Source organism: Moschus berezovskii, chromosome 7 (assembly GCF_049115385.1).
Source record: "Moschus berezovskii isolate FMDL1 chromosome 7, NW_MosBer_1.0, whole genome shotgun sequence".
Classification (NCBI taxonomy): Eukaryota; Metazoa; Chordata; class Mammalia; order Artiodactyla; family Moschidae; genus Moschus; species Moschus berezovskii.
Genome location: NC_142466.1, coordinates 79564544 through 79579882, shown reverse-complemented (window position 1 = coordinate 79579882; position 15339 = coordinate 79564544). Strand labels below are relative to the sequence as shown.

General features: G+C 44.4%; 1 protein-coding gene across 1 annotated transcript; it reads right to left on the bottom strand.

Annotated features, from left to right (window-relative positions):
* Positions 1-7630: 7630 nt before the first annotated feature.
* Positions 7631-13187, bottom strand: NEFM (neurofilament medium chain). Its single transcript, XM_055427907.2, has 3 exons — positions 11814-13187; positions 10974-11098; positions 7631-9590 (listed from the first exon to the last, which is right to left on the bottom strand). Exons 1-3 carry the CDS (start codon positions 12891-12893, stop codon positions 8102-8104), a joined length of 2694 nt encoding a protein of 897 aa, XP_055283882.2. The 5' UTR covers positions 12894-13187; the 3' UTR covers positions 7631-8101.
* Positions 13188-15339: the final 2152 nt, after the last annotated feature.

Below are 15339 nucleotides of genomic sequence, written 5' to 3'. Positions count from 1 at the left end.
CTGTGCTCTTAATAGCTGTTGCGCGTCCTAGATCATTTTGGTTGTCTATAGAGATTGGGTGGGAAGGGAAGTAAATAATATGAAGCCAAGGCTCTGTGTGGGCTTACCTGGTGACTCAGAGGTGAAGAATCTGCCTGCAATGCAGGAAACACATGCAGGAGACACAGATTTGATCCTAAGGTTTGTGAAGATCCGCTGGAGAAGGAAATGGCAATCCATTCCAGTATTCTTGCCTAGGAAATCCCACCAACAGATGAGTCTATTCAGCTACAGTTCTTGGGGTCACAAAAGAGTCGGACATGAATTAGCAGCTAACAATAACTAGGCTTTGTGTGGCCAGTGTCACCAAAACAGATGGAAATGGGAAAAAAGTTTCAAGTTTTCAGAGGCTTCCATATGACCTTTCAGATACCACTTTTATAGTTACAAGTGGAGGTTTGAGCTGGAGGATGTTTGGAGAGGGAATCTGTCAGTTAGTGGTCTTGCTGTGTCTGAAAGTGTCAGCAGGGACTTCCCTGGTGGTCCAGTTGCTAAGACTCTGCGCTCTCAATGCAGGGGGCCTGGGTTCGATCCCTGATCAGGGAACTAGATTTGGTGCAGCCAATTGAATAAATAAATATAAAAAAAAAATAAAGTGGCAGCAAAAGGGTAGGGGTATTGTATGCACACTACCTCTGGGATGTATTTCTTTCCACTTTATGAAATCTATCCCGCAATGACATGTTAAGTCTGGAACTGCATGGCATGTTAGCTTGGTGGTGAATTATGTATTTTTTCCTTTTCTGAGAGCACATAGTATTTTGAATGTTAATGTGGTCAAGGGACACATTTTTAATGTTGTTTCTCATTCTTTGTCAAGTCTTTCTCCTTTTTCCATCAAGAGTTTGCTTCTTTCTACCAAATTGGTGGAGAAGGTAAATACTTTGGGAGCTTTCACTTTTCCTCCCTGGATCTTATATGTTGCCTCTCTTATGAGGATGTTGAGATCCACGTGTCTTCCTGAGAACTGTAAGCAAATTTCTCACTAAGAATATAAGCCAAAGAAACTTGCTAATTGCTAATGAGAAAGTGATCACTTTAGAAACACTGGTGGCTGTTTCATGGGTGGCTGATGAATAAAAAATGGGCATTAGCTCTCCAAATGTCATGGACACATAAGTTGCTTCTAGTTATAATGGCCAAGGGAATGAGCTCAGTGGGTGGACATGGTTAACTGCTTTCACAGCAACATGGTGATTATTAAGCTGGGCAATAATGCCCAGCAAAGGAAATTCCGTCTCAAACTATGATAGTAATAGATTATAGCGGGTGGGATGTGGAAGTGACATGTCCAAATTTGTCCAAATTTCTAACAAGCTATATTCAAGGTGCACTTTACTAGAACCATACAAAACTAACTAGATGCATGGAAATAATTTCATTTGGTACTTACTCATCTCCCTACAACACCTGCCCCCCAAAACAAAGCTATAGGTCTAAGGGCCTATGTCAGCAGTCTAAATTCCAATGGTCTTTAGAATGATCACCTTCCCCTTAAGTATTATTTTTAAAAAAGGTTTTTTTCCAAGTCACCTATTAATTTTTAAAACTATGCCCCCTTCTAAGACAAGAAAGTTAACTTGACTTACAGAAATGACTTAAGGAGTATTACCTAAGCCTAGTAATTTATTTAAAATATGATGTGATGATTTTCAAGTGATCTCAAATAAGAAATTGAAGAGAACTCTGAGAACCTTGCACTACGCTGCTGAGTACAACCCACATGGATATGGGGATTTAAAGTTGCCTTCATAGGCCTAGTGTAAAACTGTTTTTCTCTCCTACTCTCAATATTGTTTTAAATAATTTGCATCAAGAAAAATTTAAGCCCCATGATTATGCAGGTGGATTATTGGTTGTCTAAGTAATTTCTGTAGTTTATTGTAGTGCAAAATGCAATTATTTTCCACCCTAGTTCTCTATATGAACAGTAAATATATTATACGATATATTATCAGAATACATTGAAGAAGAAATATATGTGATATGAGTACATATCTATATTGTGTGCTTATTTTTTAACTCATTGCAATGCAGTCTGTATTGAAATAATATATAAGGAAACTAATGTTCTATTTGATATCTTCAAATTAAGTAAATTCTATACCTATAGCTTTGATTCAATTTTAAATTCAATTCATTCAACAAATGATTTTGACAAGCTACTATGTACTTATTACAATGCTAGTCACTTTCTACAGATATTATCTCATTTAATGACCTGAGGAACCATTTATTAAAAAAGTATTTTATTTATTTGTCTGGCTGTGTCAAGTCTTAGTTATGGTAGGCCAGATCTTCATTTGTGACATGCAGACTCTTAGTTGCTGTATGTAGGATCTAGTTCCCCAACAAGAGATGGAACCTGGGCCCCCCGCATTGGGAGTATGGAGTCTTAGCCACCTGACCACCAGGGAAGTCCCTCAGCAACCCTTTGAAGAGTATGTTCTGTTCTGTTCTATTCTGTTCAGTCGCTCAGTTGTGTCCGAGAGTATGTTAGTGCCCATATTTTACAGGTAGGAAAGTGGAAGCTGTCTTAGTTTGGTCTGCTTTAACAAAATTTCAAAGACTGAGTGGCTTACAAACAACAGAAATTTATTTCTCATAGCTCTGGAGGCTGGAAAGTTCAAGGTCAAGGCCTCCTGATTCTCTGTCTGGTGAAAGCCCTTATCCTGGTTCATAGATGACTGTCATCTTAATGCTCTCATGGAATGGAAGGAGCAAGGGAACTCTCTGGGGTCTCTTTAGCAAGGGCACTAATCCCATTTATGAGGGCCCCACTGTCATGATCTCATCATCTCATACTGGCCCCACATCCAAAGGAACACAAACTTCACAAACATATTATATATATATATGTTAATATATATAATATGTATATTATATAATATCTATGCTGCTGCTTCAGTCATGTCCGATCTCCTGTCCCTGGGATTCTCCAGGCAAGAACACTGGACTGGGTTGCCATTTCCTTCTCCAATGTGTGAAAGTGAAAACTGAAAGTGAAGTCGCTCAGTCGTGTCCAACCCTTAGCGACCCCATGGACTGCAGCCTACCAGGCTCCTCCGTCCATGGGATTTTCTAGGCAAGAGTACTGGAGTGGCTTGCCATTGCCTTCTCCGATAATATCTATACTATCTATTAATATATAATATCTATACTATATATAAATTAGTATATATTATACATTAATAATATAGTGGGCTTCCCTGGTGGCTCAGAGGTTAAAGCATCTGCCTGGAATGCGGGAGACCCGGGTTCGATCCCTAGGTCGGGAATAATATAGCGGAGCCACAACACACAATTTTACTGTCTATTAACTCAGTGTCTTTGCAAAAGTTCTACACTTCTAAGGGCAGAGGAGCCCTGCAAGTAGATGAGTTTTGTGTTGAATGGGTAAAATAATTCACTTAAAAATAGCTCCTCTTTTCCTTTGGACCAATTATATAAACCACTAAGAAAAAATAACTTTCTCCAAACTGGAACTACCAACCTATTTGTTGTGGAAATGAATATCCCAGTGTTTTAATACTGTCTCTGCACTGACTGGCAATAGAAGGCGGTGCTAGAAATAACGCTTTCCTTTTCCATTGACTATTGAAGTTACCAGGAGAAAGTGGCTGTCACATTTTTGTACACTGCAAGCTGTTGTGGTAGAAAGAATCACCACTTATGTTGAATCTGGATGTTTTACTCTTCTCATGATGCAAAGAGTGCCATTGCATCATTTTTATTTAATGTGAAGAGATTTGTAAGCATATTAAATGAAAGATGCATGGCATAGATCTATTTTCCTTCTTTCAAGCTGGAGAGAAAAAAAGAGAATGCAGTAAATCTTCCTTATAAATTGAGATGGCCATGATGGATGGGTTTGAGGGGCAATGTAATAGTACAGGGGGTTAATAATATGTGCGCTGGACATAGAGAATGGGATTGTGGACACAGTGGGGGAAGGATAGGGTGGGACAAATTGAGAAAGTAGCACTGATGTATATATACTATCATGTGTAAAACAGATGGCTATTTAGAAGCTGCTGTATAGAACACAGAGCTCAGCTCAGTGCTCTGTGATGTCCTAGAGGCGTGGGGTGAGGGTGGGTGGGGAGGAGGCTCAAGAAGGAGGATATGTGGACTTCCCTGGTGATCCTGTGGTTAAGACTCTGTGCTTCCACTGCAAGAGGCACGGATTGGATCCCTAGTCAGGAAACTAAGATCCCACATGCTACACAGCGTGGTCAAAAATTTTTTCTTTAAAAGAGGGAGGCTATATATACACACACACTTATAGCTGATTCACTGTTGTGCTATGGCAGAAACTGACACAATGTTGTAAAGCAATTATCCACCAAAAATAAAGAAAGAATATATGCTCTGGAGCTGGACTATGTGGGTTTTCTCTTTCAGCTGTGTAACCTAAAGAAAGCTTAAAAAGAAAATCTGTGCTTCAGTTTCCTTATGTTTGAAGATTGAGAGCTAATCAGCTTTAGGACTTCTTACAAGCCTTAAAACAAAATAGTATCTCTAAGGTATTTTACTGGAAAAGTAGAAATCCTGTTTTCAGTGGCTTGATGTCTCTGCAGCCAGGGACCGACTATAGGGAGAGAAAAGATATCCTGCTGCTGCTGCTGCTGCTAAGTCGCTTCAGTTGTCTCCGACTCTGTGCAACCCCTAATTTCCAAATAAATTGGAAGTTTGTGCCTAGTTTTGAATAGAGCCTCTCGCTGTCACTGAACATAATTGGAAACATGAATTTCAAATTGCTTTCTCTTTAAAAAGCAGTGCAATAATTGACATTGACAACAGAATTAGTGAATTCTTCAAGGTAAGATCATTGTATACCCAAGTCATGGGTGTGTATGCTCAATCATGTTCAACTCTTTGCAACCCCGTGGACTGTAGCCCACCAGGCTCTTCTGTCCATGTAATTTTCCAGGCAAGAATACTGGAATAGGTTGCCATTTCCTACTTGAGGGGATCTTTCTGATCCAGGGATCTAATCCACATCTCTTATTGATGCGAATCCTGCATTGATTTCTTTACCCTTGAACCACCAGGGAAGCCCCTTACCTGAGCCATTGTCCACAGTGAAATATTCGTTAAATTTAGGAATCAACTGAGCAATTTGATATTTAGAAATGTCTTATTGGCTTATCAAGGGTATGTTGTTCTGTTATTTTTAAAGAGGGCAAAGCAATGGTCTGTCTTTTGGAATATTTAGAAATACTGTTAAATTCTTTCCTTCTCAGGAAAGAAAATGAGATGATTAAAAATAAAATTATGAGCTGAAGGAATGTGTCTAGTGCTGACCTTTGGGTGGGTGGTCGGGTGTTTGTTGATTGATCCTATCATTTTTAGACAGCATATGCTTACACAAAGGGGTTTCTAAACTCACAAGGTAGCACTGTTATGAGAGTTTTAGGTGTAGACAGATAAAGATTTTTATAGCAGTGTCTATATATTTAGTAGGTATTTTAAAATTCAAGTAGCCTCTTCTATAGTGTATGCTATGTTGCTTCAGCTGTGTCCAACTCTTTGTGACCCTATGGACTGTAGCCTACCATGCTTCTCTGTCCATGGAATTCTTCAGGCAAGAATACTGGAGTGGGTTGCTGTGCCTTCCTCCAGGGATTCTTACCAACCCAGGAATCAAACCCAAGTCTCTTATGTCTCCTGCACTGGCGGTGGGTTCTTAACCACTAGTGCCACCTGGGAAGCCCAGCCTATTCTCTACATATATATATATATGTACTCAGCTGTGTCTGACTTTTTGCGATGCCATGGACTGTAGCCCACCAGGCTTCTCTGTCCATGCAATTCACCAGGCAAGAATACTGGAGTGGATTGCCATTCCCTTCTCCAGGGGATCTTCCCGACCCAGGGATCGAACCCAGGCCTCCCATATTGCAGACGGATTCCTTACCATCTGAGCCACCAGGGAAGGCCCTATTCCTACTTCAGGCAGCAGCTCCTAGACTTTTCTCTGGGGAAATACTGCTATCAGTCTTGATGGGGCTGTCAATCAAAGTGCTTCTTCCTCTGCTGGTCAAATGCATGCTCTTTTTCTGACTTTCCAATGAAGTGACAAAGTCTCAAGTTCCATTAGCCTCGTGACTGCCTGATGATTTCTGCTATCTCCATTCCTGGAACTGTCCTTCCCACCAAATGCCTCTGTGACTGATCCTTCCATCCTAGAATTTATGCTGTATTTTTCCAGTATGTAAAAATTCTACATAACTAGAGTAAGTTTTTCTGATTACACTGAAAAATTCTGTTTCACTTTGGATGTTATTGCTTTAGAAAAAGGATTGTATTAACATAAAACATGGTGGTTTTAAAGAAAAAATATGTAACTAAGTAATGGTACAGATGATATGCAGAAATAGCAAACATTGTGAGGACTGGTAAAGGACCGATGATTGGAAAACATCATTACAATTATTGACATTAGCAACAAACTTCCTGGATGTATTCTGGGATTAAACCTGAGATATCTTGGAAAGCCATTAAAGAGATCATCCTGGATTGTATTATCGGGATGATCCTTATTGATAAGAAAAGAAGGACAGACTTGGAACAAATATATTTTTAGTGGTTTTAAAGGAGAAGGCAATGGCAGGCCACTCCAGTACTCTTGCCTAGAAAATCCCATGGATGGAGGAGCCTGGTGGGCTGCAGTCCATGGGGTCGCTAAGGGTCGGACACGACTGAGCGACTTCACTTTCAGTTTTCACTTTCCACTTTGACACATTGGAGAAGGAAATGGCAACCCAGTCCAGTGTTCTTGCCTGGAGAATCCCAGGGACGGGGGAGCCTGGTTGGGCTTCCGTCTATGGGGTCACACAGAGTCGGACACGACTGAAGTGACTTAGCAGCAGCAGCAGCAGCAGCAGCAGCAGCAGCAGCAAAGGTTTGTAACAGACATATTTTGAAAAAGGTGTGGTATTATCTCCATGGTCAAGATCAGACCTTTAAATTTTTTTTTAATTTTTATTTTTTTTCCCAGAACTTAAAACAACCTCTCCCCCAAACTAAAAACATTTACTGCTCATATCAGAGAATCCTGTTTTACTTTTTCTAGGTGGAATATTTTATTTGGGGCATTATTTTCCCCAATTAGGAAAACACTGAAAGTATAAATCTCTATTGATTAAGAATCAGTGCTGCAGATAAGCATGTGTGTGTACCAGAATCATGCATTTGAGGCTGGATGTTTCCTGTTAAGACTGTTAGAGGTTCCAGTCCTGTTTCTTCTGAACACATTTATATAAATGCAGTGAGGTCCTTTTGCCCCAACTCCAAGGAGAAAGTTAAGACTCTTTTCTTGCCCCTCCTACCTTGAGGTTTTCTGAGTTCCATCAGAACACCTGAAGATGGAAGACTTCCATGCCCCTATTTTTACCTTTTTACAGATGCTTTTCTTTTTTAGCAGTTTTTCCAGTAACGACTCTCAGGGAAATAGTGATAAGAAATGCAAGTCGTTCATAAGCCCCCCAAATATTCTGCTCTAGGGAAAGAAGGGTCAAGCAATGGAGAATTCACTTCAAAATGATACAACCTGAAGCAATTGACTATGTTTCCAATATGACCTTTATTGAGCAAGTACTGCTGTGACGTTTAACATCAATTCAACTAAAAGTTGCAAACTGTGCATGTCAACGAGGTTCTCCCATGAACAAAAGTCCTTTTTAAATGCACCAGTGAGGTAAACATAATTATTCATATATAGCTTTCTTAAGGCTAAGAGAGTTCTGTGTTTCATTTATTATTTTTGGCTCAGTTGGTTCTTTGCATAATACACCTCAAGACATTCCCCAAGTGCCCCCCTTCCAACAGCTTAGGAAATTGGCCAATTCCCCAGGTACGTACAGTTATCATGCATTTGAATCACCCAAAGACTGGGGGTGGGGAGCACCCTGAGCTTGCATGCAGGTCCCTCATATTGCACAAAGTAAAATACAATGTCTGGAGCCCCCATGGGAGAACCCGTTCTGTTTTGAAGCTGTCAATCACATGCATTTTTGAAATTGTCATATGGCTTAACCTTTTGCGATGGACTCAAATATTAGTCACTCTGGGTGACTTCCTTTACTATGGCGTGTGAAGTGACTTTCTCTACCTTTTTAGTAGACACTAGTTTCTCCTCAAAGGTCTCTTCATGCTCTTCGACCTTTTGAGTGACGGTTACAGATTTGGTGATATACTTGGTAGCACCATCTCCCCCCTCACCGGTGATTCTTTCTACCATTTTGGTCACCACCACTTTCTCCTCACTTCTATCACCGCCCTTCTTTTCGTCCGCTGGGCTCACGTCTAGCCCGTTGGTGATGACTCCTTTCTCCTCTTCTCCCCCACTGCCTTTCTCCTTAGTTTCCTGTTCTTTCTCCTTCCCCTCCACCTCCCCGTTGATGGCTATGTCTTCCTTCCTGGATTCCTTCAAACCTCCCTCCTCCTTCCCTCCCACCTCTTCCACTTTCTCCTTCTCCTTCTCTTTCTCCTGTGGCTTCTCCTCCTCTTTGGCTTCCTTCTCGGGGCTCACCTTTACTGGCTTGGCGGGCACCTCCTCCTTCACTGGGGACTCAGCCTTCACTGGGGACTCAGCCTTCTTCTTCTCTGGCACATCCTTTGGCTTCTCCTCCTTTTTCTCTGCCTTCTCTTCCTTGGGAGATTCCTTTGCTGCTTTCTTTTCTTCCTCTACCTTCTCTTTCTGTTCTTTCTCAGCTCCAGCTTCTGCTTTGGGTTTCACTTCCTCCACGGGTGATTTTGCCGCTGGGGACTTTGCCGCTGGGGACTTTGCCACTGGGGACTTGGCCGTCGGGGATTTTGCTGTTGGGGATTTCACCTCTGGGGACTTTGCCTCTGGGGACTTTGCCTCTGGGGACTTTGTTGTCGGGGACTTGGCCACCGGGGACTTGGCTTTCTCCGGCTTCTCCACCTTGGCTTCTGCCACCAGCTCCTCCTTTGGAGCCACTTCTTCGGCCTTTTCCTCCGTTTTCTTTTCCTCCTTAGCTTCGGCGGCGACTTCCTCTCCTTCCCCCTCAGCCTCTGTTTCTCCTTCCTCTTCTTGCTCACCTTCCTCTTTTTCACTAGAACCTTCCTTCTCAGATCCTCCTTCCTCGGCTTGGTCTGACTTAGCGGCCTCCTCTTCCTCTTCCTCCTCTTCCTCCTCCTTTTCTCCTTCCTCTTCTCCTTTAAGTTCAGGTGCAGTAGCTTTCACTGGAGACTTTTTGGCAGCAACAACTTCTTCTTCGGCTTCTTCTTTCTCCTCCTTTTCTTCAGCCTCCTCTTCCTTGACCTCCTCTTTCATGGAAACGGCCAATTCCTCGGTAATGGCCGTCAGGGCTTCTTCCATTTCTGATTTCTCATCTTCCACCTTCGTTTCCTCTATGATCTCCTCAACAAATTTGTGTTGGACCTTTAGCTTGGGAGCCTCTACCTTGGTTTTCTGAATCTTACTGGATATGGCGATGGAGGGCTGTCGGTGTGTATACAGTGGCCCAGTGATGCTTCCTGCGAATGTGCTAAATCTGGTCTCTTCACCCTCCAGGAGTTTCCTTAAGGAGAGAGTCAAAGAAGACAAAAGGTAATTAAAATCTCTTTGGGCCTTGTGACCTTCATTATAGTATGTGTAAGGTGGTGGATACCTTTGAATAAATAGAATCACACGATGTAATACTATCATTTCACTAGTCGCTGTGTCATATTCAATAACAGAGAAGGATCTTCAGGGACAATCAGCCAATCACCACACCCAATAGTCCACTCCCTACCCCTAACTACTAACTCTCAGCTCTGCCTCAGTCCTCATTTACTGCAACATGAATATGCCAACAAGCTCCCCAGAGGCTCCCCAAAAGCCCCTTAAGGTCACCTTCTTGAGCATTTGGACTTTCAGGTGTATACGAAACGTCTTTTAACAAATATAATATTCAAAAAATTTACAAAGCTATTTAGAATACATCAGAATTCAGGCTATATATGTCATGTTGCTGCTAAGTCACTTCAGTCGTGTCTGACTCTGTGTGACCCCATAGACGGCAGCCCACCAGGCTCCCCCGTCCCTGGGACTCTCCAGGCAAGCACACTGGAGTGGATTGCCATTTCCTTCTCCTTAATATATGTCATAGCTAGGTGATAATATATATGTATTGTATAAATTAGTCTGTAGTTTTAATCATAACTTTTATTTAATTTTAATTTAATTAAATTTAAATTAAATTTAATTTTAATCATAACTTGTATTTTATATAACTTTTCACCTTTCCTGAAAACTTAGATGGCTCTGAGTTGAGCGCAATTTATTCTTGTAATATGAACGACTTTATTGGGGGAAATAAAACTGTTCAGCCAAGAATTTTCACCTATGAACTTAATCAACAGCAAGGTGACATCAGTTTATATATATAAAAATCTCTTCTCCGTCTCTGGATGTCTAAAATCTAGATCTAAAAATAGAAGTATGAATAAAAAATATATATTCTACCAATCATATTTATTCCCAGCCAGATGATGGCAATAGTAAGCTGTGACTGAGAAAGAGATAAATGAAATGTCCTGGTGTTTGTCCTTGACATCATAAAGTTGAAAAATTGAAAGCACTAGAGAAAAATTTTAAAAAAAAATTAAAACTTTTTGTTTCAAATATTCGGAAAAGTATTTTTCACTAAAATAAAAAAGGTTAAGCATAAGCACTGAAATTAATCGGCACTCTCCCTCAAAACACTTTTTATTCAAACATATTATTTTAACTGTGTACTTTTTTTTTTAAGCTGCATAAAAGTTTTAATTTTTAGAGTAACTACTTATTAATTAGGAAAGAAAACCAGGCACTGAGTTAAGACTCCTGTAGCCTACTTGCTTTAAGTGGTGAAGGTTCTGCCAACATGGCCTCTGCAGTGCGGCTAGTACTTTGGCCACGTCCGCAGTGAGCACCCTACCTGTACGCGGCGATCTCAATATCCAGAGCCATCTTGACGTTGAGGAGATCCTGGTATTCTCGCAGATGACGAGCCATTTCCCACTTTGTGCCCCGAAGCTCATTTTCCAGCTGCTGGATGGTGTCCTGAAACCGACACAGCCACAAACTCATCCTTCTCAAACAGCCACTTCTTTCGCAAAACACTTGCTACCCCCTCCAGCTTCCTCCCCTCCCTCGACTCCCTCCAGCTTGGCGTACTTCGGGTACTACTCCCAGACCCCCTCCCCGCTTAAAATAAAAATCTAAGGAATTCACAAACAAACAGAATCAATAGACAATTAGACGTTTCCTGGGCATGTCACGCACTAGGACCAATGGATGTAGAACGTCTCAGCAGGAAACAAACATCCCTGGGGAACCCCCACGGCTGATCTGGCCCTTCCCATCTGAGCCCTTTGGGCTGAAATCAATTTTGGGAACTCCCGATCGCAGTGTAAAAGTTGAGAATACATGAGTTTTTTCACGCCTCTCCTAAAGTTGCTGCTTTATCAACTACCCCATTGTATACCTCCGACTTGAAACTCGCAAGCGTGCGAAACTAGAACTTCCGAGGAAAAGAGGCAAGTTTTGGAAAAGGCCAAGTCTCTTAGAGCTGGGGATGGTGTGCGGGGGGTGGAGGGATGCGAAGAGGCGAGGAAGCTTTGAGCTTCCAACTTGGCTCTGCGGCGCGCGCGCCCGCGCGCACTGGTCAGCGGCCGCTAGGGAGCGCGGCGGAGAGCTCGGCGGGGCGCGGGCCTGAGTGTCGGGGGCGCGCGGCGCTGGCGCTGGCGCAGTCTGGCCGCGCAGCCGCGGTTCCTACCTGGTAGCTGCTAAGGTCGTGGTTGTGGCGCTCCTCGATGTCGCTGAGCTGCCGCTCTAGGGACTCCTTGGTGCCGCGCACTGACTCGAGCTCGATGCTCTTGGACTGCAGCTGGCGCCGGTACTCGGCGATCTCTTCCTTGGCGGATCGAATGGCTTCCTTGTTCTGCTCGGCCGCCTCGGTGAGCTTGGCGTAGCGGCACTTAAACCACTCTTCGGCCTGGTGCATGTTCTGGTCGGAGTGACACTCGAGTTGGGAGCGGATCTCTTTCAGCGCCGTCGAGATGTCCGTCTTCAGGTAGTCTTTGCGCTCCACGGTGATGTGTGACGCTTGGATCTGGGCCAGCAGGTCGGCCACCTCCTCCTCGTGATTGCTCCGCAGGAAGGCCACCTCATCCTGCAGCGACTGCACCTTCTTGTCCAGCTCCACCTTGACCAGCGACGACTCCTCGATATCTTTGCGCAGCGCCCGGATGGCCGCCTCGGTGTCGTCGCGCAGCCGTGCCTCCTCCTCGAAGCGCTCCTTGAGCCGGTGGATGTCCTCTTCCAGGTGGTCCGAATCCAGCTGTACCTGAGCCTTCTCGTGGTTCACCATCTCCAGGGTGGCGCGTAGCTCGCGGATTTCCTGGTCGTACGCGTCGCCCAGCTGGGCGTGCGAGGCCTGCTTCTGCCGCAGCGCCTGAATCTCCGCCTCGATCTCCTTGTTCTGCTGCTCCAGGTAGTGGACCTTCTCGATGTAGCCCGCGAAGCGGTCGTTCAGCCCCTGCAGCTGCTCCTTCTCGTTGGAGCGGGACAGCTTGTAGTCGCCGCCCGGCCCAGAACCGCCGTTAAGCAGAGAAGAGGACTGGCTGAAGTCGAGGCTGCTCTCGGCCGAGCTGAGCATGGCGGAGCCGTAGGTGAGGCGCGGGGCCAGCGCGCTGCGCTTGTAGGAGGAGGACACGGTGCTGGGCGAGCCGCGGGACCACGACTGCGAGCGGAAGCCGCTGGACGGGGAGCCGCTGATGCGGCTGAAGCTCGAGCGGGTTTCGGTCACCCGCCGGTAGGCGGACGGGTTGCCCAGCGAGTCCAACGTGTAGCTCATCTTGGAGGCCTCGGGGCGTGTGGCTGTCACAGCGTTCTGCTGGCCTCGCCGCAGCCCATTTATAGCCGCGGCGGCTGGTCCCCGGGCCAGGGCCCCGCCCCGTGGAGGCGGCGGCCGAGAAGGCGGGGACTGCGGGCACCCGGCCGGGAGAGGGGGGAGGATGGGGGGTGAAGAGAGCCCAGCAGTGATTCAGCGCCCGCTCCACGTGGGCCCACGCCGCATCGGACCCTGGACTTCGCTGCCTTGGGCCCGACCCCTTCCCCCAGCTCTTCTTTCGGTGGCAGACCACCTGTCTTTCCCCACAAGCCCGCTCTCCATTTCTCTTCACTTTCAGATTGCATTTGACACGCTCGGTGGGAATATTCACCCAAAGTCCTTTCTTTGTTTAGTCACTCTCCCGCCGTTCGGGCAGCTTTTCTAACGACCCCCTGGCCACCTTGCTTTTTTTCTTTTTCCCTTCTGCACTCTTATCCTCACACTTTTCTCTTCTTTTGCCCTTTCTCTATTACTTTTTTCTTTACCCATATTCTGTGCTTAATCACTTCCCCCTGTTTTATCTCTTCGCCCTCCCACTTTAAGCCTTCTTTAGTTCCACTCACTCCTCCCTTCTTTCAGAGCCCCTTCCTCCTGGAACTTTTCTCCCCCCACCTTCTCCCTCCTCCCCTCCCCCTTCCTCCCGCCCCTCCTCCAGCCTCTTCGCCCCTTGCCTCCCTCCCCTTCCCCCACTCCCTGTCTTAAAGCAGCCCGAGATGAGCGCAGGCCCGGAGTTGGGCCTAGAAGAGAAAAACAAAAAGACTTTGAGGAACGGTCAGCCTGAAGTCTTCGGGAAGGGGACAAAGCGGATGGGCTGGGGTATTTATTTGTTATAAAAGTGGGATAAGGCGCTGCATTCTGCTTAACGTTTGGGGGACGTCCGCAACTTCCGCAGGGGCAGAAGGTAAGGCGCTTGTATTCGCTATGGCGCCGGCAGCACCAAGGACAGCGCCCAGCACTGCTTGCTGGAAGATTCAGCCGCCCTGGGGGTTTGTCGCCCAGCATTGCTAGTCTGGTTAGGTTGGCGGCGGTTTCCTCCCTGCTTTCTATAGTAGTAAATACGATTAAAAGCCAGTTCGTAGTGACTCTGTTTGAAGGAGCCAAACTGGGATCGCAAGCAAAGATCTCTCTGCAATGCAGGGTTGGCACAGAACAGACTGCAGATTTGAAAACAAAATTCTTTAAAGTCAGGTAACAGAGATAATATACTTGTAGCCAAGTTTGAGTTTTCTAACATATGATGGAAACAGGAAATCAAGACATACAGGACTTGAAATTTGAAGGTCAAGTACTTCTTGGAAAGGGGAATTTGAAATCTGTTGAGATGAAAAGTCCAGGGAAATATAGTTTATGATAAGTTTGAACAGAAACAATTGCCTTGTCATCTTTCTGTTCAGTACTCCCTGTATGTAACTGCCATGACTGAAAAGCACTCAGTTAATTTCAAATTAATTGGAAAGTTCCGAAACAGATTCACCACAACTTTGAATAAAACCAGACTTTTTTTCTTACATTAGATCTTAGTGACTGATTTGCAATAGATTATCTATATTTTTAAACATGCTTACTTAAATAAGAAACCTACACAGACTTCCTGCTGTCTGGGGCACTGCTAACTGTTAAAATGTCCCTTTATTTTGCATTGTGCTTTGCGGGTAATTCAGAGTAAAAAAAAGTTCAGAATACTGCAAGACAAAGTGAAGTGTAGAATGCCAGTTTAATAACCATGCTTGCTGGGACCACAGGCATAAGTGACTGCTGGCAAAATGCTTGCTAAGAACAAACCCATTTCTTGTGAAAAGTCGAGACCCCAGACTTCAGTGTATTTTGTTTCACAGCATGCTTTCTCTAGTCCTTGTTTTATTAAGTGATGAGGTCCTCTCAGTCAGTAAGTAATCAGAAAAATCTTGTGTTTCTGGAGGTTTTTACTTTTATAAGCTCTCTTGGTCTTTTTGTATTTTAAAATAGAATGGGTTAATTCAGGGAATTTCTTTGGGCATATTAATGTGAAACTGCAGCACTGCAGGTTCTGTGAGGAGAGGGTGTTCTAGTTTGCTAAGAGAGAGGTTATCTTTCAAGCAAAGAGAGCCTGTGTATCAAGATGTTGGGAGAGACAGGTGACAGCAGAGTGAGGGGACTGACTGGTGAATATTGCAAGATTTTCTGGCTTCAGAGGGATAAATTAAAAGTAAAAGAAAGAGAATTCCCTGTCCTGTAAAGTACTGCCAATCTCCAGGCTGGACTCTGAGAGATGTCATCAGATAAAGCTAAGCACTACTTGTGTAGTAATTATGCCTTATTTGTATACTTAGTACTTTCTTATTAAAAAATATGTAAACCCTTGTTAGTTTCCTGTCGCACACGCACTGAAAGCACTTTCTGCAGTGAGAGCAAACGGTCAACCGGCAGGTGG